Raw genomic sequence first — 24,302 nt, forward strand, 5'->3', positions numbered from 1 at the left:
GTTTTTATGTAGCAAGAGGCCAGGACCACGCCTGGCTATGCCCTGGAAAGGTCCTTCTCCACCTCTGCAACAATCCTGCGCCGCAGGCTGTCTTGGTTGGCTATGTTTATAACTCGTCATCTTGTTGGCAGCTCTCTTTGGGGAGGGACAAATTCCTGAGCCGCCCTGCGCCTGCCTGGCTAACACTGCTGTTAAGATCCTACTAAACAGGGAGCAAAAAAAATCATGAAAGCTTGCCATTTTATTTTCGAAGTAAAAAAAGAACAACAAAAAACCAAACTGTTTTCAAAGCAAATTCCAAGAGGATAAATCCAAAGCACTGAAAACTGAGCAGCTTGCCCCAGATCCATGGGTTGGGCGGGGAGAGGCACTTCCTGAGACAGAGTAAGAGCAGAGCTGGAAACTTACACCAAAGCTCCCCCAGCCCAAAGGTGACAAAAAAACAGGGCAGCTCAAAAAAGGAGCCCAAGTGCCACTGTGTAAGAAACAGCAAAGAGAAGTAAAAGCTGCAAGGGACACACAGGAAAAGAAAGGCTGTGAGCAACTGAAAAGGAACGCAGGAATAAGAAGTTCCCTTTAAGGCCTTCCCCTTGCTGCTTTTTTTATAAACAGGCTGGCTCACACCCAGGAGCAGGAAATGCAATGCTCCTTCCAACACCACTATAGCCCTGCATATCCAAAGACATCAAGTCCCTTGCTGAAGCTGAAAGCCATAGTCTGCTGGACTGCTGACCAGCCGGGCATGGTGTAAGAAGGCATTTCCTTTCAACCTCAAGGAATGTGCTGCTCCCAGATGTCGCTGCACTCCCCCTCCTCTTCCCACGACTCTTGACCTCCACTTTGCTGTCTCTCCTCCATGGCACAGCCGCTTCTGGGGGTTGCAGGGACTCAGGAGAGCCCCTGAGACAGCGTCCCAGAGCTCCAACCCCCCATCCGTGATGGGGACAGGCCACATCCGCGTGGGTGTGAGTCACATCATGAGCTCATGAGCTATAGACTAAATTGTGAGCCTAGCGGCAGCAAGAAAATACTGGAGCTGAGGCAGCCTAGAAAGGTAATGGAGCACCAGCAGGGGTCTGGCAGAGAGCTGCCAGCGGGATACAGACCAAGGGGAGATTATATATAGCCCAAGAAATCAAAAATTAACTCAAATGTTTTATTAATGTTTGCTATGACCCCTGCAACTGTTTAAACCCACATATCCCTAGCTAGTGGTGATGAATGTAAGTAGGACAGAAGAGCAGAGACAGAAAGGGCAGTGGACTCAAATTGCTTAAAGAGTTATTTCACTTCCAAATGTAGTTTCCTAACTTCTAAACACACAAACTTTCTTCTGGGATGTTGAGGAGGGAGTCTGAGAAACTCAGACCCTCCCATCAACTGGGCAAGAGGACTTGGACCCCACTCCTCCCACCCCACCACTTCTCTGGCAAAGTGCCAGAGAGGCACAGACAGAAAAGAAAAGGGAGACGAGTGAAATGCCAGGAGCTAAGCCAAGGCAGCCCTGGCATGGCAGCCAGTCCCTCCATGGACTTACACTGTCCTATCTGTGCCTCAGGCACCCGCTCACGGATCATGCGGCAGGCGTCGTACACCATGGTGGAGGGCTCAAACTGCATCGTCTTCACCACATTGCCAATGCTGATCTTCAGCGAGAGGGCAACCATGGTGGCGGCTGGGCTGTCCCCACTCCTGCGTCACCTGCTGGAGGAGACAGACGGTGAGCTCTGATGGCTGGCCCCAAACAGTGTGCAGTGTGCTTGCTTCCTCCTCCTTTGGCAGCACCTGAAAGCCAGGATTCAGCTTCCAGTGGCAAGGAAGGGCTGCAGCCTGTGCTGGCAAGCTGTGAGGTCTCACCTTCCAGACCTGGGACCTGAGCCTAGCACTGGGACCCCCACCTCCTTGCCCTAAGGTCCTAAAGCCAAATTTACTTGCCTTGTGGGAATGACAGCAGCTGGTACCCAAGAAAGATACTGCCAGGGAAAGGAAGTGAGGATGAGGGAGCACACTAGATAAGCTGTGAGAGCATGATGGAAGGGGTTATAATTAAACCTGCCATGACACAGAAGCCACAAGAGGAAAACCAAGCTTTGACCCAGAGCTGGCAGGGCCCTGCCCCAGCTATCAGGACCCCTCATGTCACCAGCCTGACAGCTGAGGCTGGCAGCCTGAGTACAGAGGGATGGAAAAGCCTGAGGCTGCACGGGGAGGCAAGATAAGGGCACCAGGCATTGAATTCACACATTAAATTCAATTACCTGGGAAAAGCACCACTCACACCCAAGGTGTGCTCATGAGATTTGGTATTTGGCAGCAGATCCCAGCCCAAGGCACAGGGCAATGCACAGGAGGGCAAGGGACCACCTGTGACAGGTCTCAATGCATGGGCATACAAGAGCCAGACCATGACATCTGAAAAAGGACTCAAGCAGAATCCAGCTTGAAGGATCAGCTTCATAGAACAGAATCACGGAATCATCAGGGTTGGAAGATCACCTAGTCCAACCACCCACGTAGCACTACCTTAATCACTAGATCATATCACCTAACACCAGATCCAGACACCTCTTAAACACCTCCAGGGATGGTGACTCCACCACCTCCTCGGGCAACCTACTCCAATGCCTCATCATATTAACAGTGATTTTTTTTTTTTTATATCTAATCTGAACCTTCCCTGTCTCAACTTAAGGCTATTTCCTCTTGTCCTCTCACTGCGGGCATGGCAGGAGAGACCAGCCCCCATCTCAATATAACCTCCTATCAGGTAGTTGCAGAGTTCAGGCTTAAAGGATTGCACAGAGCAGCTTCTGAGCAAGCGTTCCTCAACAGAGCTCCAACACACCAGAGCTTTAATAACACCTAATCAGAACTGCAATATCTGTATTGCAGAGTAAAAGCTGAAAGAAGTAACAGAAGTAAAAGGAGGTCATATGTAAGTGCCCCACTTGCCTGATGCAGCTTATAAGAGCCTTTCCCTTCACAGATCTACTGTGAAACAGCTTTCAGTGCTTTCCCAAGTAGCCAAACGCCTCAGAACCCCTCCCAAGTCCTTTGCTCCTGCCCCACTACTCCATGCCTCCCTCAGAATTCCCTGTCTGGCCCCAACCCGATGCTCTGCAGGAGGGACATGCCTTTTCCCCTCCCTGAGTGCCTGCTCATACAGAGCGAGTCCCCTGTTCTGCTGACCCAGGCTGCCTTGTCCTTAAACTCCAGCGATGGGAGGATGCAAGAGCACTGGTGGGATACACATCTGCTTATTCTCTTTTAGATTCATTTGCTCCTGCCAGACTTCCTATTATGGCTGTCAGGGAAAGCTGATCTTGCATCCTCAGCCTGGCCTGGGAAGGTTCTTGGGTAAAATGTGCTGGCAGCCTTCCTCGCAGTGCAGCAGCACTTGGTGAGTCTGTACATCCCTGCCCAGTGCTGCCAGCTCCAGTCCCCCTGGGAGGGGGTACGCCAGCAGCAGGCTGCTCTCAAACACAGACCTGAGCAGCCTAGGGGCAGGATCCGTGTCCAGTTCTGGCCAGGAGCAAGTCAGAGGGCAGGGGCTCTGCTCCTGCAGAGGCATAAAGCCACGCTGGTGGTGCAGGGTGGGAGGCAGGGACCAAGGAGCGTGCCGCCTCCGCCAGCACATGGAGCGGCTCCAGCTCTGCATTCCTGAGCCGTTCTGCAATGTTTCTGCGGAGGCCCGTGGCCCCCACTGTCTCCGCTGCTGAGGAATGAAATGCACTTCAGCTCCGGAGCCCATCGGCGGAGGGAAGGAGGTGGCAGAGGCACTCGCCCGTGCCATTGCCATCTATCCGGAAGCACTAGCAAAGCTGTGGGGCTGAACAAACGAGGAACACCCTGTCATGGAAAGGGTTTTCCAAGTGTTTTATATGCAGGGCAGGCTGCTGCGGTCACCAGGCCAACTTCTCTACATCTAAAAATATTCTCAAGTTGAGCATAAAGCTGCTTTCCATCCCTCTGCAGGAAAAGGAGAACATGCCACTGACAAGACAAGGTCAGAGACCACGGAGGAAGGAGTGGAGGACGTCAGACAGTAGAGAGGAACTGAGAGGAGCCAGGACATCTGCCACTAGTTCTGCATCCTCTTCTTGCCCTCACAAAGCCACCCAAAACCAGGCATGCACCAGAGGCACCTCTTAGCACACCCTTCACAGGGGTCACTGTGCTTCCCAAGACCCCACAAGAAGATGACTGCTCAAGCCTTCCCACTCCCAAACAAATTACAGAGCTCAGCAGGGAAGATGCTGATGACATCAAGGAAAACCTCAGAAAAAAGGGAGATGGTTCACTTCAATTTCCATATTTTATGGAAAAAGTCAAGGCTCTAGCAGCTGAACTTTGCTCACAGCAGTGTCTAGAGTAGAAACATCCTCTGCTGCAAAAGGACACCCTCTCAAACCAGGGTGAGGTTTGCCAGCAAAATGTGGCAACTAATCACACAAGGTTTGCAAATCTGCTGCCCGGTGTGAGGGCATCAATGCAGGGCATGGTCCCTACAGATCTCTCCCCTCTGTGAACCATGTGGAGAGAGAAAAGCTGGACTGGATGTAACAAATGAGACAGCGTGGGAGCCTGGCACTGCAAACCAGAAAAAAAAAGGACAGCGAAACTCAAGCTGTCCCCCTAGAAAGAAGAAAAACAAAAAACCCAAACAAACCAAGTCTTGATGAACACACACCAAATTTTTGCTGGCTCACCTCCAGAGAAAGCAAACCCATTCTCAGCCAAACCTATTCTCAATCACATTGTCAGTATGCAAAAACAGATAAGGCACCAAAACAGCCGGGTTAACACATTTCTGCATTTTACAGCGAGTTGTGTGCAGCCCTTTTTGAACCACGGGCACACTTCTGAGCCAATCGCAAAGTGATGACGGGGAGGGGTTAACCTTGGTGGGGTCCCACCGCTTCCCCCAGGAGCTGCTGCGGCTTCCTCCATCGCACCCCAGGCAAGGTGAGCAAAACCGAGACAGCGGCAGGGGCTCTGCCTGAGGGCAGGCTCAGGGCAGGCAGGGCTGCGGGCAGACGGGACCTGCGTGGCCCAAGGCACCACCGTGACATTGCCAGGGACACAGACAGTGGGTTTTTGGTCACGTGGTGGAATTACTGTATTTTTGTCGGAGGAGTTCACTGCTGCAGTAACGGTTACGTGGAAGGGCATGTGTGTTAAAAGACAAAAAAAAATCAAGCAGAATTCAACTGTGGACACCTGGAACGCTTGTGATGAGTTTCCAGAAAAAAGCTGCAAATCTTCAGATGCAACAGTTCTGCCATTTTTATTACGTTCTCTCTTAAGGGATACTCCAAAAGAAGTCTTGTAATGGAGTTTGGTTTTTTCCCTCTTTTTTTAATGTCAATACCAAATTTCACATGGGAAAAGCCCCACTGTGGACACCCCCTGGACTGGGAGCTGACTGCAGGAAGCTTTATCTGCTGCAAACCATCCCAGTGTTGGGGTTTTCCACAGGCACAGCCCAGTCAGTACAGCCACTGGCACAACTAGGAAGATACCAGGCCACCAAAACACAATGTCTGCAGCAGTGGTTTGGCCATCATGTCAGCATGTGCACTCCAGCAGCATCAACAGGGTCAAAAAGAAGCCAGACTAGGCTCTGGCTGGGTTCTCCAGTGCAGGACCAGTACACAGAGCCACAGCAGGCACTGAGGCAGACAGAGCTCAGCCCTGCACCAATGGGAAGGCTGAGCCAGCAGCCCCAGCTGGTTTAGTGTCACACGCTGGTGAGACCGTTCAGCCCAGTTCCTCTTTCCCAGCTGCATGTCCACGTCAGATGGGAGGACAGTTTCTTCCAGCCGAGCTGAGCTTGCTCCCGGGGAGCATAAGTGGCTGTCAAGGCCAGACTCAGCCCCCCTGTGACCACTCCACTGTTGCCCATGGCTAGGACAGGAGCATCCTCTCGCTCCTGCAGGGAGGGCAGCCCTGCTCTGCACGGGAAATGGGCAGGGGCCAGCAGCTGGGCTGGAGGATCGCAGCCGCAGCCTGCCTGCCTGCTCACATGCACTGAGCTGAAGCAGCTCCAGCTATTGACTGCCAACATTTCGTACACATCTCACATCCTGTCTGCTCCTGCTGGGCATCCCTTGACCTCCAAAGGAACGGAGCACAAATCGTGGCACCTCTAGACTGCCCATGACGCAGGAAGGCATGGGAGCCAGTGGGACTCCAGCCACAGCCTCTCCTGCATCCTTAGCAAGCTGGTCCTCCAGCACAGGACCCTAAGAGCGGGGATTGAGGTGCAGTTCATGCTGTCATGACCTCTGGAAAGCACTGGGTGCCCTGATCTGGGCACCCATGGTTCCCACAACAAGCAACTTGCCCAGCATTGTGCTGCTGGGCAGGCAGAAAGGTGAAAGAAAGAAGAGAGCATGTTTGCATTCTGGGGTCATTTCACCCAGCAGCCACCAAAGCTCAGTTCTGAAAAGAAGGGCATCCCACAGGATGCTCTTCCCCTTTCCCCAACCTTCCCACTCCTCCTTCTCTAAATCTAATGGGATGTGTCACTTTGGGAAGCACCAGATTCCCGCTGCTGCCATTCAGCAAGGGAATGGAGCGCTTGACTGGTGCTTCCCATGCACCATCACACATTCGCTTAGCACTTGGGCACTTTCACCCTATGACCTGGGGAGAGGCAGGCGGTCTAACCCTTCACTGGGCAACTCACAGCTTTTGGCAAAACTAAAGATCCCAAAAATATGTGCCCTCCCCTTCTCAGCAGCGAGGCTTGGAGAGAGAGAAGGGAGTAAACAATTATCGCTACCAAATATGGGTCTAACAGCCAGCGATGAAGCCACGGCAGAAGCATGTAGACATCCTGCCGGCAGATTCAAAGGGATGGGGAATTTGCAAGGGCTGGGGCAGGATCCGGCAGGGAACAGCCAGAGGATGGGGCAGCGTTTCCCCCTGCTTGGTTAGTTGCTTCGGCCGGGACAAGGGGGCGATCCACGCCTTCCCCGACTGGGGCCATTCCCATCCTGCCTGGAACCACCCCAGCGCCCCATCCCGGGCCAGCTGTGTGTCCTGGTGGGAACTGCTGCGGTGACCTCCCTGGCTTCGGTATGGCCATGGGAAGTGCTGTGCCCTCGTGTCCCACCCAAAACCACGCAGCAGGACACAGACACCCTTGCCACTCGCTGTTCCCCACGTCCTGGCAGGGTGAGCGGGGCGCCGGGGGAAAAGCTGCGCCTGGCGTGCCCCAAATTCCCCAAGGTCCGCGGACCGTCGGCCACGGCCAGGCTTGTCCAGTTGGGTCCCCAGGGACCCCCGAAGTGAGGATGCTGGCCCGGGCCTCGCCACGGTGGACTCCAGGCCCGAGCCTGGTGAGGCAGGGCAAGGGCAGGGCCGGGGATAACGTGGCCGGGGATAACGTGGCCGCGCCAGCCCGTGCTGCCCCGGAGCCTCCAGTGGGCGCCTGTGCTCGGGTGGCGCCGGCCCCAGGGGCGATCTGGGCATGCCAGAGTGAACCCCGGAAGCCCTCCGGTCACGGCAGCCCCGCGGACAAGCCCCGGTTGGAGCAGGGAAACCCCGGTAACCGGAAAGCTGCTTCCTCCCTGCCTCCCCGCCATTTACCGGGCGGGGTGCAGGGCAGGGTTCCCGGGACATCCGTTTCCGGCAGCCCCCCGAGAGCCAGGGCGCTGCCGGCCCGCAGGACCCCACTCTGCAGCCCCCCCTCCCCGGTTACCGGGACACCGTGTGTCCTCCGTCCCCCGTTCCCGTACCTTTGCGCGGGCAGGAGCAGCGCGGCGGCCCCGCGACGCTGAGGGGAGCTGAGCGGGCGGCACCGCCCGCTTCCCGCCCCCCCGCTGCGCATGCGCCAGAACACGGCGCGCCGCCGAGTGACACGGCACGGCCGCGCACGATGCCCCGGGGCTGCGCTCCACCCGGACACCGCGCCACGGGCATCCCGCTCCCACGGACAGCGCTGCTCTGTGCCCGCGCGGCCTGGCCCGACGGCCCGGGGCTGGGCACGGTTCCGCGCCCGCGCAGCGTGGCCGTACTCCACCCGCTGCTCGCACCGCACCCCCAGGCGCCCGGGCGCCCACCCGCCCCAGGACACCCCCAGGGCCTCGCATGACCCCGGACCCACCGCCCTCCCCTCTACTCGTCTCTCCCATCCCCTCCCCTCCCCTCCTTTCCCCGCCCGCTCCGCGCTCCCGCCGCCCGCGCGCGCTCCCGGCGCCCCCCCCCCCATCCTCCCCCAACCAATGAGCGACCGGGGCGTCAGCGTGGGAGGGGCAGAGACGATGCGCGCGGGGCCCGCTGGGAGACCGGGTGACGTCACCGCGGTGCGTTGGGAGAGGCGAGGCTGAGGCTGAGGCTGAGGTGAGGGGCTGGGGGGCGCCGGCCTCGGCCGCGGCTCGGGGCTCCGCTGCTGGGAGGGTCCAGGAGGCCCGGGGATCAGGGGATCCGGGTCCGGCCCACGGCCAGGGCTGAGATGGGCTGCTTGGTTCTCCTCGGGTGGGTGTCCCGGCCTCTGCGCTCCTTCTGCCGCACCTGCTCCTCCTGTTCCTGTGCTGGCCCTGCTGCCTGCCTGGCGCACACTCCCTGGGGGGAAGCTGCTCCTGTGGAAGCCATGGGTCCTGACATTGCCCGGATTTGCCCAGCTTCTCTTGTTGCTGAACTTTCTGCTGGCAGCTCTTCCCTCAATCAGCAGGCGCAGCCGCCCTGGCTGGGGACTGCCCTGACCTTCTGGTTTTGGGTGGGATTTCGGGTGGTTTTGGTGGTATTCTATTTTTTATGGGGTTTTTTGGGTTTCTTTTTTTCCAGACCGTGGCACTTGACGGCTAGATGTGAAAGCTTAGCAGTGCTGATGGAGAGGTGCGATGGATGCCTGCGCTCTGACAGCCTGAGCACTGCCTGGGCTGAGGCATCGCCCACCAGCCGGCCGGGCTGATCCCGGTGAGCGCCATGCGGGGCCGCATCTCCTCAGGGTCCGAGGCTCCCGGGCCATGTCTTGTCAGGACATAACAGCAGCTGGAGCTGGGACCAGACAGAGCTGAAGCTGCCACACAGGTGCACAAGGGCCAGGCAGGGTTGGCTGCAAGTCCCTCCTTGCCCTCCGAGTGCCTGTGGCCGCCTCCAGCCACCGAGCTCTGCTGCTCTCCTGCAGCCGGGCCCTGACGTTCCTGGCAGCAGGAACAGCTCTCCAGGTCACTCCTCAGGGCTGAGAGACTCTTTACCAGTGTCTGATCCCTACAGCGAGGTAAGGAGTATTTTACTTTCATCTTAAAGGTATATTGCGTGCTAGTGACATTTATATATATCCATCTATTTATTTAATTCAATATCCACTTATTTATTACAAGTATGGTAAATAGTACAAGGTTTGACAGCTGTTTGAATTGCTAAGTCTAGGTCTGTCAAATCATTAATCACTGTTCAATGATCACTTAATCACCGTTTGATTGCCATTTAATTTTTCTTCAGTCATTGATTACTTAGAATTTGATCATAATTTAGTAATTTACAGAATCTCTGTAGTTAAAACCTCAACAGTGACTGTTCCTAATTTTCATGGGACAAGAAGCTCTCCCTGCTGGCTGCACACCAGGGGTTATGGCACCTTCAGGCTTCTGTGGAACAGCAGAATCTTGCATGCTCTCCACACCATTGAGTCTGGGATTGTTTCACTTTTCCTCTCCTTCCTGCAGCTTTTATGCTCTGGGTGGATGGAGTGTGGCTCCTGTGGCTGGGTCCCAATAATCTCATGGGGAAAATACTGTATTGTTGTCACTGGAGGTGCTGTAATAGCCTGGCTGGAGAAATACTTGTGAAGTGGCCATCTCTGCTGTTGACATTGCATGGGGATACTTTGTCTATAGGGTCTGAGAGACACCTTAAAGCAAGGCTGGTGTCTCCCGTTGTGCCTGTGCTCACTTTGGGTCTCATGCTCAGATGTCGTGCCCAGAGGAACTGGATGCCCTGGCAGATGTGGATCTGCTTGACTTTCTTTTGAAGGATGATGCTCCCTGCCCTGAAATCCCAGGGGAGCAGAATGGTCTTCTGGAAGACTGGGGCCTGCCAATGCCCGAGGTGAGTTCTTTGTGAGGAATTGCTGCTGAGCTGAGGTTTAGGAGGTTTGTCTCCCTGCTGAGTAAAAGCTGTTCCTCTGCAGCTCCTGGACAAGGAGATGGATGACTTCATCAGCTCACTGCTGAGCCCTTTAGAAGATGAACCAGACAGGCTCAGTTATTTGCCTGCCAACAATGACAGCAGCATTTCTGAGGATCAGCATCTGTCCCATTGCCTTGGTAGCAATTTTGCCAGCCAAGACATTGTGCTGGTTGATCATAACTACTCCCTTCACCAGGACTGGCCTGCACTGGAAAGTGTGAGGTCTGATGTGACAGAAGGAGATGTTACCATTGAGCTAGGTGAGTGATGTGTATGGACTCTTTCTGCCCTGGCTGCAGGCAGAAGAGAGAAAAGCAGTCCCATACTGGTTTGTTTTGGTGGGTGTCAGGCAGAGATGGAGGGAGCCAAGAGCAGAGGCTTTCTGTTGTTGTAAAATTGCTATTTCATGCCACTCAAAGCTGGTCAGGTGCTGCCTCAGTGGGGCCCAGCATTTGACTTGTCTTTCCTTCCCCAGGGGCATGGGTGGGTTTGGAAGGCTCAAGTGAGGCACTGGAACAGAGCACCACTTCCCCCGTTGCTGTTGCCGTGGAAGATGAACCCCAGCTTGTGCCTGGATCCATGGTACAGGTACTGATTCCCATGCCTATGGACCCCAGCCTTTGCTTCTCACATCTCTCCTTCTTTTCTGACTTGGCTCCTATGAGGGGTATTGCTGAGGGAAAGCATGACGTTACTGATTCCAGTTCTTTGTGTTTGCTGCATGCCCTTGCTGGCCCAGGATGGACTCCCTGTTTTATACATTCTCAGTAGGCTTTTTTTTGCTGTTTTCTAGTCTGACTTCCCAGAGCTGGTCCTGACAGAGGAGGAGAAGCAGCTTCTGGAGAAAGAAGGTGTTATATTACCAACCTGTCTGCCACTGACCAAAGTGAGTTCTCACTAGAACCAAACAGACCACTCAAATGTATCAGGTAGTGTAGGGGTTTGAAACCGCAGGACAGTGCCTTGATGAGAATATTGGTATCCAGGTGCTGCATTCAGGGCAGTGTTCATCTGGGCTTGGTGTCCTTTTCCTTCTTTTGAGTCCAGGGTGTCATCCATGTGCACAGCAGCTTCTGGCTGCTGTCAGTCTCCCTACTCATGGCTGTTTGCAGGAGGCAGTTACACCACAGTGCCTCCAGCTATTTTTTTCCTGCTTGCCTTGTGGCTTGTGGTCTGTGTGCTTTTCATTTTCCTTAGGTACACCTTACTTCTGATAAGTCGTGGAAGCTGCTGGCTGCATCAGCAGGCCAGGGTTTGCCTTGCAGTTTATTCAGCGGTGTGGGAAGGACAGAGGACACGAGCACTAGGGCTGGTCACTGATATGTGAGGGTAGTCTGAGAGGGTGGGATTGCCAGCACCCTGGGATTGCTGTTAATGAGGTGATCCTTGCAGGCTGAGGAGCGAGTTCTGCGGAAAGTGCGTCGTAAGATTCGGAACAAGCAGGCAGCTCAGGATAGTCGTCGCCGCAGGAAGATCTATGTAGATGGCCTGGAAAACAGGTATGCTCACACAGCAGTGTCATTCAACACTGAGGGGAGCCATATGTTCTTTTATGGATCCTTGGCAGAATGATGATGGCACTAAATTGTCATTTCAGCCAGCACCTCATTTTCCTATCATGTTACGATTAGTATAGCAGACGGTTTGTGAGTAGAGTGCACAGTTTCTCTACAAGCAGAATCAATGTAGTACAGTCTATAACTGCTGCAATACAGGATCTATCATATGACTTAACTTACAATTTCTAATCACCTTCATTCTAATACGTCTTAACTTATAATTTCTAGTCACCCAGGCCCTCTGCAGATGAGATCAGATCTTAATAGATGGTTCTGTGTATTAATATAATGATCATAACATAGATTCAAAAATGATACTAATAATACAAGTCTCTCCCTCAGTCATGGGAGGAAGCAGGCAGTGGTAGATGTGTCCTTGAGCAGAGGGCTCGTGATCTGTCCAGCAGAAATCCTACTCCTAAGGTGCCCTTAGGACTTTCTAATTGCTTGATTTTGTGGACAGTGCACTCTGTGCTGTTGTGCCTTCCTGCTCTGTGATAGGGCTGTCAGCAACACAGATCTGGCTGTGTGCTTGTGACCTTTAAGACTGGTAAGGGAAGGGCCTGTGCCCGGGGACTTTCAGGCTGGCAGGGAGAGGAAGAAGAAATCTGTTTGTTTTGGTACTTGGTGCACAGGACCTTCAGTGCCTGATAACAAGGGGCAGGGGATGAATACATGACTTGTTGGGTCAGAGAATGGTAGCTCCCCACCTGCCTGGCCTTAGTTGTGCTGATGACATTGCCAGGTCTGGGATCAGGGGGTGCCTGTTACAAGCTGCTGTGCTGTTCAGCTGCTGGGCTGCTGTCACCCTCAGCAAAAAGTGAGGCTGGCTCTGTGGGGCAAGAGCTCCCTGCAGAGGGTTCAGAACATCAGGATGAAGCCTGTCTGGTTCTCTTGTGCTTGGAGATGGCCCAGAACTTGCTCTGTTCAACTCAGGTAGCTGACCTGCCAGGGCAAATGTGTTTTCAGGTCAGGCTAGCTAGTAATACAGCCTGATGTCACAGATCTGCAGGGCTGGTGTGATGCTAAGAGTGAGCATCCATAGGGGTTAACTAACTGGATTCAATCAATCCTGCTTCTCTGCAGAACTGGCAGGTCTTCATTCCTGCCCATATCTGGTATGAGTGCTGTCTGGGCTTTGCTGCACATGATACCAGGTGGACCCCAGGACCAATTTTGTCTGCCCCAGCCACCCAGAGGTGGTGTCTGATGTGAAGTCTCCACTGTTGACCAACAAAATATCTCTGTTTTTCCCCTACACCTCTCATCCTTCCTGGGAAGGGTGGCAGCCTGCACAGCTGAAAACCATGAACTGGAGAAGAAGGTGCAGCAACTGCAGAAGCAGAACATGTGAGTTTGTCTTGTTGGGTTTGGCAGGAGAAGTGGTGGGGAAGGCTGTTCCTGTTCTCAGGACTGTGGCCTGTCCCTGGCTGCAGAGGGTGGAGGGAAATGTACAGGTGTAGGTCCACCTGCTGTGCTAACCTGCATTTCCTGCTCTACTGCAGGTCACTGCTCAGGCAGTTGCAGAAACTGCAGGCCTTGGTGAGACGGTCCACCCCCAAAACTACCAAAAGAAAAACCTGCACCATGGTAAGTGGCTTCAGCCCCAGTGTCCGTGGAGGAGTTCCTGCTGTCCTCACAAGATTGGGAGAGAGGTATTTATTGCATTTAGTGATGCCTGTCCATCTCCTTTGCTGAGATTGTGCTGATCTTTCTGTTTCCAGATCCTGGTTCTGTCCTTCTGCCTCATTCTGTCTCCCAGCATCCGCTTACCCGGGAGTGTGGAGCCACAGCGGGAGCTCAAGGGTGAGTGAGTGCCCAGGCTGGGGCTGAGGTGTGGCTCCAGGTGAAGTGCTGCCTTCCCCAGAGACAGCCTGAGCTCTGGGGTGCTTCCAACTGAGCATCCCCTTGCCTGGGGTTACAACTAGGTTTTTCTTGCTGTCTTGCCTCAGCTCTGGACTCTTCCTCAGCCCTACTGCAGAGGCCTGCCTGAAAGCAGGGCCCTGTGCCAGGGGCGGTGCAAGGACAGGAGAGTTCCGGTCCCTCTTGGAGCACAAACTGTGCTTGTGCCTGGCAGCTGTGCAGCATCCTCTCCCCGCCTCCCCTGGGAAGAGGAAGTCCTGGTTAAACAGTTTGTCCTCTCTCCTGGGCTCTGTGGTAGCTCCATGCTTAGCACAGGAGGGTGGGAGGCTGGAAATGACGGGGTTGGCTCTACCTCTCTTACAGTGCTGTCACGGCAGATCCGCGAGTTTCCGAACCAGGGAGCACCTGATGTCCAGCATGACACTGAACTGGAGGGCTTCAGCCCAGAGCCTGGAGACTCCTTGCTGTTGGGCAACCTCAGTCAGTCATGGGAAGAGGGGCAGAGTCCACTTAACTCCAGTCCCAGATCTTTCAACAGCAACTCATCCTCTGACCCTCCGGCAGCAGCAGGCTCCAAGCCGGGCCCGCCCCAGAGTGACCCTTTGCCAGCAGCAGTGTTGGTACCATGGAAATCCAAGGGTCAGGAGTGGGTGGAACACCCTGACAGAGTTCTCATCCAGCAGCACCATGCCAATGAGATGTGACCAGTGCTGCATCCTGCTCCTTGGGATGATACTGGGCATCCCGTGGAGCAGGGACAGATCTGCAGTAACAGATTATCTCTCCAAGCAGTTTCTTCTGAATACTCTTCTCATTGCCAGTGACTCAGAGGGTTTACCAGGAAGGAATTGATCTGACATTTTTTATCCGACTCCATCTGACATGGGACAGGAAATTCTGAGAATTTCACTGTGGCTGCTGATGTGGCTTGCAGCCCAGAGTGCATCTGGTGGCTTGTGTGGATGAGCTGTGGCAGGGAGAGTGGAGGCAGTCGGACTGAGGTGCCAGTACTTGGTCTGACTGGATGCAGCTGGCAGTGGAGGCTGCTGCCCTGCTTCTTCACTGCCCAGCTGGAGATGAAGGCACTTCCTAGTCTGTGTTGTGGCCCCAAACATATGTTCCATGTCAGTGCTCCTTAATCCTGCAGTGTTGCCTGATTTCTAAGGTGTGAGGGAGCAGTTTGACCTTCAGTGCTCTCACAGGAGTAGTCCTGCCTGCTGCTGCGACAGACCCAGCATGTCGCCTGTTCCTGCTAGCTTTTGAGCCATGGCCACAGCTCCCAGCCTGGCTAGAGGAGGTAATTTGGAGTCCTTCCTGAGCCATGTGTGCTGTTTGCCTACTGTAAGGGCTGAGCCTTTCATCTCCTACAGGCTTTTGGGCTTCAGGGAGCAGGCATGCCCTGAGCCAGACTGCTGAGGCAGCATGTTCAGAGAGCAGCAGAGCTGCTTGCTCTTTTGAAGGCTTTCCTGGCCACAGGACAGTTTCAAAGCCAGGTCCTTGTGTGCCCAAGCCTTGCTGTGCTGGCTGGTGATGCAGTCAATGGTTCTGGGTTGAACAGAAGCACTTTGAGCTGGTGAGCAGTGTCTTTGCCAGAGTGCAGCTTAGTGGTACCTGTAGAGATGTCCTTGTCCTACTGCAGGACATTCCCTAAAGTCATATAGAATGGTTTGGATTGGAAGGGGCCTCTAAAGGTCATCTAGTCCAGTTCTCCGTGCAATGAGCAGGGATAGCTTCAAATTGGATCAGAATAATAATGAATAGCTTCGTTATTAATAGAGTCTAAATAAATACTAATGGTGTGTGACTGTGTCCTCTCTGGTTGTTTTGGCAAGGTGCTGGGCTGCTGGGGCTCTACATGGGGCTGGGAGCCTTGTGGGTGAAACCCAGGGGAGGTTCGGGGGCAATCCCTCTCAGAGCAATGCAGGGGAGGTCGCCTGGCTGTGGCTCTGCACAGGGGCGTGTTGAGGCACAGTGGGGGTTTGCAGGGCTGCTGCTTTGCTCTCACCCCGCTTCAAAGGTGCAATAGCACTCTTGGAGAAAAGTGTATGTGGTGAGCAGCCAGCACCCACCAGGCACACGCAAGCCTCCAGCGCTGCGGAAGCAGCAGCTTCCCCTGGAGGAAGCGCGAGGAGCCGGTGTCAGCCCCGCCGCTGCTTTCGTAATGGGAACTGCACAATCGCAGGAAGTGGAGCAGGGCCAGGGTGCTGCAACAGCCACCCGGTGGGCCTTGCCTGCTGCGGGGTTGCTAAATTCAGGATTGTCCCTAGGTCTGGTTCGGGTCACTGGGTCCACAGGAGGCACTGGCAGACCCTGAGCTCAGGCTGCAGAGCCCAGTGCAGGATTTGGGGGCACGGGAGCTCATCAAGGCAGTGGGTGCAGGAAGCCTCACTCTTGCATCCCACCCAGGGAGCAAAACTAAGCAAGATATGAGACAGTGTTGTGTCCAGAGAGGAGGCAGCCAAGGAGATGGTCATCCAGGGCCTCTGCCTCAGCATGCTCCCAACAGGGCTGGGTCACAGCCCGACCCTGGCCAGGACGGACAGCCCTTGAGCATCACCAGGGAACCACTGGAACTCTCCCCAGAGGTATGCAGGGCATCAGGAAGGTCTAGGACCCCATCTACACTTCAGTTTAATTTTCTGCAGTTTGAGGCCAGGGTGTGTAATGCCCCTCAGCACTTAAGTTTCATTTTTTTGCAGTTCAAAGCCAAGGTACGTAATGTCCTGTTCCAATCCTACTTTCATTTTTGCAGTTCAGGGTCGGTATGTGTAATGGCCTGTTCCCCTTTAGTTTCATTTTTTGCAGTTCAAGGCCAGAGTGTGTAGTGTCACAGATGTTACACAGTGTCCCTGACCCAGCAGTAATCAATATCAAATGAACCATCTGAAGTAATACATGGTGGTGTTGCCAGGAAAGTTGGGAGCAGCCACGTAAGCTGGTGTTTGCCTAGGTATGATGGGGTCAGTATTGCTCTTTGTAGCTGTCTGGCTTGCTTGGCCAGATGTCAGGAAGAGAGATAACTCTGGGAGAGCAGGCTGAGAGCCAGGAGCTGGGAGTTTTGGGGAGGACTGGTCTATGGCCTCATAATGGCTCAAGTCTGCTGTTTTTCATTGCCTTCTGTGTTCCTGTGCCAGTCCCACAGCAACCAGCTCTGACCTGGGGACAGAAATGAAGCTCAGCCTGGACCTCATGCCTTGGGTTAAAGCACAGCAATGATTAAAGTGCTCATAATGAGTCTTTGGCTGAGGACTTGATTATATCAAGCAGAGGGGCAGGAGCCAACTGATATTCTTGCTGCCCTCCTTGTCCTCTTTGCTGCAGATCCCTGCTCTTTTTCCTAGCATGCTGTGGGGTCAGAGCAAGGTGTGCATGTGCACTGGGGGTGCTTGCATGCACACAGAGCCCCACACTCTGCCTTAGGTCAGTGGTATGGTCCCAGCTTGTGTCCCCACCTTGTTCCCTCTGTTATGCCCAAGGTCGACCTGGATCTCCCCTGTGCCCCAGCAAGTGCCTTTGTGAGCATTGTGGGACTACGCTGACAGACTGGAAGTATGAGCTTTTCAGGGCAAAATATCCTGGACAGTCCTTGGCAAGTCCCAGATGGGTGTTGCCAGATGGAAACAGAATCTTTTTTGCTTGATGACTCCTCTTTGCTTGGTGACTCCTCAAGTATTAGGGTGTCCTCTCCTTTCCGTGATAGTGATATATTGAAAATTGTGAAAACATAAAATGAAATTTGCTTTCTATTGCTAAGGATGTCCTAGGCTGTGTAAGAATGCTAAACACTTCCTCATTGTGGCTTTAAACGAATCAGGTTTGCCCTTAAAAAAAAAAAATTAATTAGGGTTTCTCAGAGAGATGGAAAATTCAGTCAGTAGAAGAAACAAGACGTATCCACCTCTTCAAGGGAAATCTAAATCCTGTGTCATCATCCATCCTATTTTTATCCACTAGCACCAGCTGCTGGATATTGGCGGAAACAGAAAAACTAACATCTGAAAACTGGTTGAAAAAGCAGCTGGAAATACAGTGATGGAACACTGCCTCCTTCCAGCTCTCACAGCTGGGCACCTCAGCCCTGGGCCTGATGAACCCCCAGGAGTCGTGTTAGGAGCACTTTGGCAAAGTGTCTAAGGCAGAGAGGTCGGGCTGTGATGCCTAAAAAAATCCAGCCAGTGCCAGATGTGCCCTTCCCCTGTTCTTTTTCCTTGGCCGTGTCTGGACATCATGACTGGAGACACACCCCCACGCATTCCTCGGGGGACACAGCCGTGCCGAAGCGACTCTCGGGGCGGGATATTTGGGATCTTTCCCCGGGCCTGGGATGGGAGGGCAGCTGGCAGCCGGCCAGGGCTGCGTATCCGCCGGGGCTGGGAACCGGAGGCTGACGGCTCTGCTGGAGTCGTTTGCAGCGCCCCGTTCGGGCGTTCGGGCACCCGAGAGCTTCCCGTGCTCGGCTCCCGCGGGAAGGCTCTGCAGTGTTCCTTCTGCCTGGCCACAGCCCAGTTTGTCCCCCATCTCTAGGGACATCTGGGAGTGACCCCTAGGGACATGTTACCCAGAGCATGGCATCAGGTTTGCAGGCACAGTCCTGCCGCACACTGCCCGGGAGGGGAGCTGGGACAGTCGCCATCCCCAGGGACTCTGCTGGCCTCAGCCTTGTCTTTTTCAGTCTCAGTGCAGCATGAAACCTCCCATCTGGGAGGGTGGCTGCTGGGTGACACAAACCCCACAAATTTGAGGCAGGGCAGAAGACAGAGCCAAGCCCTGCATCCCCACAGAAACCCTTTATTTTGCATCTGGTAAACTTGCCTAAGAAAGCACCAACCTCTGGGCTGAGGTTGCGCCTCAAGTGCAGCATGCTGGTGCCGGCAAAGTCTGCCTAGGCACTCCTCGCAATCCTGAGCCTGCTGGATTTTCCCATTTGCTGTCATTTTATCCGTGTGAAGGTGCTGGTGCCAATCCTGCAGAAAACACCAAATCAGATGGGGTCGTGCATGCTGCGGAGGGTAGAGGGGAAGCCCGGGGGGAACACTGTGTGGCTGACTGAGGTACTGCAGGTTCCAACAGCCTGTAGCAGAGGCTGCGCCAGGTGCTGGCATCTTTTCCTTCCCTTCCTGCTGTGGAGAGTGGAAAGAAAGTTCCACAGAGGGCTCTCTGTAGCCAGAGCCCATCCAGGGATCCCCCACCCTGAGGCACTTCTGGCATGCAGGGGTGGGCGACGTTACACAGATGCTCCATAGCTCTTGCATATCACTGGTGACAAACCCATTCCACCCTCATGGTCCTCCCAATGCTTCACCCTGTAAGATTTCTCCCTTTTCCAGCCTGAGTTGGAGAAGACCCTGGCAGAGCAGTGGCTGGGACCCAGCACTCACCGGGTGCCTTTCCAGTCCTCTGCAGGACTGTCGGCTGCCTCTCGCAGGAGCCACAGGGCATGCAGGGTCTCCTCCCCTTTGGGGTCCACATAGCACTGGCCCAGGAAGACACTTGTCCAGGCAGTCTCTGAGTCTGGAAGGGTTTAAGATGCTGTGAGTCAGGTAGAGAGGCACAAGGTCACCCTGTGTCCTGCTGGCATCCCCGCCTGCAGGATGACGTCCCCCTGCTGCCTACCTTGGAGCTTCCAGTTCACAGTGAAGGAGAAGGTGGGCAGTGGGACCAGCTCTGTATCTTGTTGGGACCCCTCCAGTGGTGAGGTGAGGAGTTCTGGGTAGCCAGCAGCAGGTCCCGGCTGGTAAAAACCGGAGAATCTGTTGTCCTTGTTCAGGGTGGACACAACCATCTGGCAACTGGTGTCGCTCCGCCACGACCCAGAGAGAAGGCACTGCAAGGCCAGGGCTGTGGGTTGGAGGGAGGGAGAGGGGGGAGCATCCTGCTCCCACCCCTTCGCCCTGGCTCTGCCCAGAGATGTCTGCAGCAGTGGGTGGTGTGCCACGGACCTGATGTGCCACTGGCATCACCATCTCAGTGTGAAAATCTGCCTGAGCTGTAATCCAGCTCAGCCACTGTCCAGGAAGGTTTCACCCACCCAAGGGAGAGTGAGACCCTCATGCTCAAGCAGCAGGTGCACAGTTTCCTCTACTCTCTGGGAGGGAAAACAGGAGCTGTCAGGGGTATGGCTCTGTTTGCCTTCCTCTGAATGACTTCCCACAGCAAGAAGCATCCTTGCAGGAGCAGTCCTGTCCTCCCAGCCTCATTGCAGCTTCCCTCAGCCCAGCACAGTGCTGCTCCTACCAGCTCCAGCAGCCCAGCCCTGGCTCCCTGCTGAGCTATGGTGCCCCAGCAGCAGACTTTGGGGTGTAGCAGGATGTCAGCCCCACATCCCCACTGTCATCTGTCCCCATACCTTCCTCTCCGCAGGGGCAGCATGCACTGCCAGGGCAAGGGCAAGGACCAGGGCAAAGGCACTTCTCCCCATGGCTGCAAGGCTGCTAAGAGCTCCTCCCAGCCCTGCAGCCCGGTGCCCTTTATAGGGCTGTAACTGGAGCCCCACCAGCACCAGGATGGCAGCTGTGAGATGAATGGCTTAATGTCAGGGTGCCCGGGACAAGCGAGGGAGGTGGGCAGGTCTGCATGACCTGGTCAGGGCTGAAGGAACGCAGGAATAAGCACGGCTGGGCAGAGGAGTGGGGACACAAGTTTTTTATAAGGCCCTATAGTAGCCTGGAAAGCATCAATACCTTCTTTGAGAATCTGCCTCCCATGCACAAAGGCTGGAAACTACCACCTATTTCAACATTTACCCCCTCCCTGCTTTGCTGCTGCCACTGCCTGATGAGGATGCTGCAGCGCTGCACAGAAAGGAAAGTTTACTAATTTTAGAAGTGGTAACGTTTCTCCAGCCTTTTCTGGATGTCAGCTGCTGATTTTGATGCTTTTGCTTTTGTGAGAGTTAGAGGAAGAATTAACCACAGTGACATTACTGAGGTCCCAATGAGTGTGTTTGCTAAACACACAGAGTGTGATAACCAGCATTGTATTCACACTTGTATTGGCTGCTCTAAAGGACCTTTGATGTGAAATATGCAGCATGCAGTGTCCCTGTCTTCCTGAGCTGTGCCTTTGCTGTGATGCCTGGAGCAGGCATATGGCTGTGGCAGCCGAAAATTCAGGTGGGACTCAGCTGAACCAAGACCTGCCGTGTTCAAGACAACAGTGTTTGAGGCAGGGCATGGCAACAGGGCTGCAGTGTGCAAACTGGGCGTGGGGCAGCGCCCCTTTGGGGTGGCACCTCTCAGTGCCCACTGCTAGCCCTGGCACATCCTGGCCCCCTGCGCTCAGCACAGGTCTCTCCCATCTAGGTAACCTCAAATGCTGGGCTGAGTGGAAAACAGCCCTCTCCTAAGATATCCCTCCTCTTTGTCTTTTTCAGTCCCAAACTCATGGCCTATCACAGGTACTCATAGAAATTCCCCCTGTGGAGTCTTTTGCTGTTGTCCTGGATGCCACACTCTGTTCTTTTGGCCTGACACCAGCTCCTGCCTTTCTGTGATGTTTGGCAGGGACAAGCCAGCTTGTTATAGATCCCAGGGTGGTGCCAGGTTTCCCCCCACTTCATGACACCATGCTGCAGCTTTGCTAGAGCTGTGCCAGGCTTAATGGACTGTGCAGCTGCAGTGCTGTCATCCCTGGGGCTGGGGTATTTTCATAACACTTCTGCAAGAGGCTTTCTCTTCACCCACGGACTTGCCAAAAGCTTTGTGCCAAAAGAGCTGACTAAGCTTGGCAGGTGTCCACAGAGGCAAAAAGAGAGACACTGCCAAAATGCAATGGTAGAGAATGGGAAAATCCCTGAGCGTAACCCAGGGGGATGGAATGGGGTGGGATGGGGTCTTTAACTTGTGCACATTTTACTTGATGTGCCATGCAGCACAAAGTTAATGAGCATCTCAAATCTACTGATAATGCTGCCCCCATTGCCCAATCCAAGAGAGCACGGATTCCCAGTGCTGGAAAGGGTCTGGTGGGAACGGATATGAAGGCACTGCAAGGAAGTGAGCTGAATTCAGGGTGCTGCTGCTAACCCTGCCACCACCATCAGGCAGGTGGGGAATGATGACACAGGGTGGAAGTTTGGGTTTAATGAGATGGTAAATGAGCCCAGGGAGGCAGATGGGTGGGATCAGGGAGCAATGCAGATGTCCCTGCAGAGGGGCAGTGTTGAGGCCTCACCTCAGCAGGGGCATCTTTGGGGACAGAAGGTGTAGCAAAAGACAGAGTCTAAGAAAAGGCAGCAACAGCTGATGATTTTAAAATTTTATTCTCAGCTGGGAGGCAGGCTTTTCTTGCCTTGTTGGGGGTTAGGCTGCAGCCAGATCATCCCATCACGGGCCTGGTAAAGACACAGCCTCACAGAGAGGGGACAAATTCGGCAGGATCTTTCCTTTTGGGGTGCGTTTGCGTGTGAAGACATTTCTGCCCACCCTGTGAGAAGATAAGAGTTCCTGTAGGATGACCCACAGACACTGCCCACTCAGAGCTGCCAGGGCTTGCAGCAGTGATGGGGTGTCCCTGAATTCCCCCCAGGTTTCCTCCAGCGAGGACCCTGTGGGAATCTACAAAATCAGAAGGTTTTGGGAAAGCTGCAGAAGGCAGGCCTCAGAGACAGCGGAACTGTGATTAGAGCTAAGCAGTAGCCATAAGATAGGTCAGCAGAAAAATTATTTAAGAAGTAGAAAAGCAAAGACAAATGGAACAATGGTTTGTGTATTGACACTTTCTAGAATAACTCCCTAAGCTACAGAAAAGTTTATCTAGTAAGATACTAAGAAGTTTGAAGCTTAATAATGGAGCTCTGTGCATTGTGTTTTAAGGCTTACAAGCAGGTATTGTATTGAAAATAAGCAAGCGTTGTTTTGACCAAAGGTAAGTGTGCTTATGGTGGTTAGATAGAACTACTGTCAATGTGCTTTTGCTTTGTGCGATTGGTCAAAAAACTTTTAAAGTAAGTTGTAACACTAAGTTCTTTGTCTGCTGTCTGAGATGTGAGCTGATGGCATCTTCCCATTGTCATAACCATGTAATGAGACTGACGCTGAAAAATAAAACAGCTCAAAGCATCTTCCACAACAGTCCCGTTCCTTTTGTGATTTGTACGTACACCCCCAGCCAGTGATAGACCCCTCTGTGGCATTGGTGTTGCCCATATCCCCCCACTACCTCGTGGCTTTCCAGTCCTCCTCAAGGGACCCGACAGCTTGGCGCAGCAGCCACGTGGTGCTCAGCATCTCCTTTCCACCTGCATCCACAAAGCATTGCCCCACGAAGGCGGTGGTGGCATCTGGGGGGAAGCACTTATTGGGAGATCCGTGGGGAAACTGGCTTCTTCCACTCCCCCATGTCCTCCCAGACACAGCTGTGTTCCTGCTCCAATGGCCACAGAACCACCAAACCCATGCTGGGGGGGTCCTGCCCTTCCCTGTGGCTTCCTCAGGCAAGGCAGGATTTGTGGCACCACATCCCAGTTGTGCTAACAGGGTCTGGACCCACTGTGGGTGCCCCAAGGATGCTGGGTGAGGAGAGGCTCCCCTGTTCAAGCCCAGCATTGCCCCTTAGCACCATGCTGTGCAGCTGTTGCTGCTTAGCTGCACCAGAGCATCACCCAGCTGAATTCCTGGTGAAAGAAAATTCCTGCTGGCTGCAAGCTTCCATTGACCCTGTCATGCCATCCCGAGGTGTCGCAGCACTTACTGGAGAACTTGTCCCAGAGCACAGTGAAGGCAAAGGTGGGCCAGCCCTCCCCTCCAAGCTGCTGCTGGGCACCCCTCAGCGGGGAGACTCGGGCACAGCCCCCGGAGAGGGTGACTCGTGTGAGGTATTGTCCATGGAAGTCCCCGTTTTCCCTCAACACTGAAATCTCCATCTGTGAGTCCTGGTCATTCGTCCACAGTCCGCTGAGCTGGCACTGAAGGAACACAGCCACATCCTCTCTGTGCCCCCACATGCAGAGGGACCCCATCCCTGCTGCTGCCCCACACCGGGCGAGCCAAAGCCCTGCTGTGAGTGCAGCTGCAGGGCATTGACTGTCCCTAATCCCACTCTGGGCAAATGCTGCCCCAGGGTGCTGCTGAGGGGATGGTGGAGCAAGGCCAGAATATCCCAGCCCTGCAGCGTGCAGGGTACACCCAGACACACACCCAGACATCAAGGGGATGCTACAGGCATGGTGCTCCCAGGCACAAACCCCAAGGGAAGGAATGCCCTGTGCACAGCTCCCTTGTGGGAACAAATCCTTCTGGAGGTGGTACCGGGTGGCTGAGGGTGATCCAGGGATACCTTGCCCTCTGCCTGGACTTGGTTCTCGCAAGGCTTGTCTAAGTCTGAAATGGCATTTAAGGGAGAGCTCCTGGCTGCCCACACTGCATGCCCTTGCCATGTCTGCCACGCTCCCATTGTCACCCATCCCCGTACCTTCCTCTCTGCAGGAGCAACACTCTCTGCCAGGGCCACGGCGAGGGCGAGGACCAGGATGAAGGCACCGCCCTCCATGGCTGCGGGGCTGCGCAATGCCCGGCCCAGCTGCCTCTCTGCCTGCATCCCAAACCCCTTTATAGAGCTGTAACCGGAGCCACGGCGGCTGGCGGCTGAGGCCTGAGTGTCCTGATGTCAGCGTGCCCAGGCCAGGGGAGGTGACGAGGTCTGCCTGACCTGGGCAGCGCCGGAGGAACGCGGCGATGAGCACGGCTGCGCAGGGAGCTGGGGATGCAGGGATGCTTTACATAGCCACTGTCCAAAAGGCTC

The 24,302-nt window shown here is 54.4% G+C and overlaps 4 protein-coding genes across 4 annotated transcripts in view; 1 reads left to right on the plus strand and 3 right to left on the minus strand.

Moving 5' to 3' along the window:
* The window catches only part of TLN1 (talin 1), a 34,855-nt gene extending 27,033 nt beyond the window's left edge, over positions 1 to 7,822 (minus strand). Inside the window, exons 1-2 of the mRNA XM_058043554.1 lie at positions 7,746 to 7,822; positions 1,538 to 1,701 (exon numbers count right to left, since the gene is read on the minus strand). Coding sequence (XP_057899537.1) covers positions 1,538 to 1,667 — 130 coding nt within the window. The 5' untranslated portion in view covers positions 1,668 to 1,701; positions 7,746 to 7,822. The remainder of the gene's footprint in view (positions 1 to 1,537; positions 1,702 to 7,745) is intronic.
* Positions 7,823 to 8,260: 438 nt separating this feature from the next.
* CREB3 (cAMP responsive element binding protein 3) lies at positions 8,261 to 15,363 on the plus strand. Its single transcript, XM_058044459.1, has 11 exons — positions 8,261 to 8,349; positions 8,794 to 9,229; positions 9,922 to 10,059; positions 10,142 to 10,400; positions 10,616 to 10,728; positions 10,934 to 11,026; positions 11,533 to 11,639; positions 12,981 to 13,049; positions 13,205 to 13,289; positions 13,424 to 13,505; positions 13,926 to 15,363. Exons 3-11 carry the CDS (start codon positions 9,922 to 9,924, stop codon positions 14,264 to 14,266), a joined length of 1,287 nt encoding a protein of 428 aa, XP_057900442.1. The 5' UTR covers positions 8,261 to 8,349; positions 8,794 to 9,229; the 3' UTR covers positions 14,267 to 15,363.
* Positions 15,364 to 18,330: 2,967 nt separating this feature from the next.
* Positions 18,331 to 19,980, minus strand: LOC131096199 (avidin-like). The gene is made up of 4 exons (XM_058044507.1): positions 19,909 to 19,980; positions 19,176 to 19,386; positions 18,941 to 19,073; positions 18,331 to 18,526 (listed from the first exon to the last, which is right to left on the minus strand). Exons 1-4 carry the CDS (start codon positions 19,978 to 19,980, stop codon positions 18,493 to 18,495), a joined length of 450 nt encoding a protein of 149 aa, XP_057900490.1. The 3' UTR covers positions 18,331 to 18,492.
* A 1,906-nt stretch (positions 19,981 to 21,886) lies between these two features.
* LOC131096251 (avidin-like) lies at positions 21,887 to 24,050 on the minus strand. Its single transcript, XM_058044569.1, has 4 exons — positions 23,973 to 24,050; positions 23,253 to 23,466; positions 22,722 to 22,842; positions 21,887 to 21,986 (listed from the first exon to the last, which is right to left on the minus strand). The coding sequence occupies exons 1-4, from the start codon at positions 24,048 to 24,050 to the stop codon at positions 21,887 to 21,889; spliced, it is 513 nt and encodes a 170-aa protein (XP_057900552.1).
* Between the last annotated feature and the right edge of the window lie 252 nt (positions 24,051 to 24,302).

The sequence above is a fragment of the Melospiza georgiana genome, chromosome Z, assembly GCF_028018845.1.
Source record: "Melospiza georgiana isolate bMelGeo1 chromosome Z, bMelGeo1.pri, whole genome shotgun sequence".
Classification (NCBI taxonomy): domain Eukaryota; kingdom Metazoa; phylum Chordata; class Aves; order Passeriformes; family Passerellidae; genus Melospiza; species Melospiza georgiana.

What these genes read in the sequence shown, in the direction of transcription:
- CREB3 (XM_058044459.1), top strand. Translation starts at nt 9,922, where the DNA reads ATGTCGTGCCCAGAGGAACTGGATGCCCTGGCAGATGTGGATCTGCTT. An exon ending in AAAGAAAAACCTGCACCATG is followed by an intron (nt 13,290 to 13,423) that starts GTAAGTGGCTTC and finishes TTCTGTTTCCAG; the next exon opens with ATCCTGGTTCTGTCCTTCTG. An exon ending in GCCACAGCGGGAGCTCAAGG is followed by an intron (nt 13,506 to 13,925) that starts GTGAGTGAGTGC and finishes CCTCTCTTACAG; the next exon opens with TGCTGTCACGGCAGATCCGC.
- LOC131096251 (XM_058044569.1), bottom strand. Translation starts at nt 24,050, where the DNA reads ATGGAGGGCGGTGCCTTCATCCTGGTCCTCGCCCTCGCCGTGGCCCTG. An exon ending in GCTCTGGGACAAGTTCTCCA is followed by an intron (nt 22,843 to 23,252) that starts GTAAGTGCTGCG and finishes GCTTCCCCCCAG; the next exon opens with ATGCCACCACCGCCTTCGTG. An exon ending in GAGGACTGGAAAGCCACGAG is followed by an intron (nt 21,987 to 22,721) that starts GTAGTGGGGGGA and finishes ATCTTCTCACAG; the next exon opens with GGTGGGCAGAAATGTCTTCA.
- LOC131096199 (XM_058044507.1), bottom strand. Translation starts at nt 19,980, where the DNA reads ATGGGGAGAAGTGCCTTTGCCCTGGTCCTTGCCCTTGCCCTGGCAGTG. An exon ending in CTGCCCCTGCGGAGAGGAAG is followed by an intron (nt 19,387 to 19,908) that starts GTATGGGGACAG and finishes CTGGCCTTGCAG; the next exon opens with TGCCTTCTCTCTGGGTCGTG. An exon ending in GAGGACTGGAAAGGCACCCG is followed by an intron (nt 18,527 to 18,940) that starts GTGAGTGCTGGG and finishes TGTTTTCTGCAG; the next exon opens with GATTGGCACCAGCACCTTCA.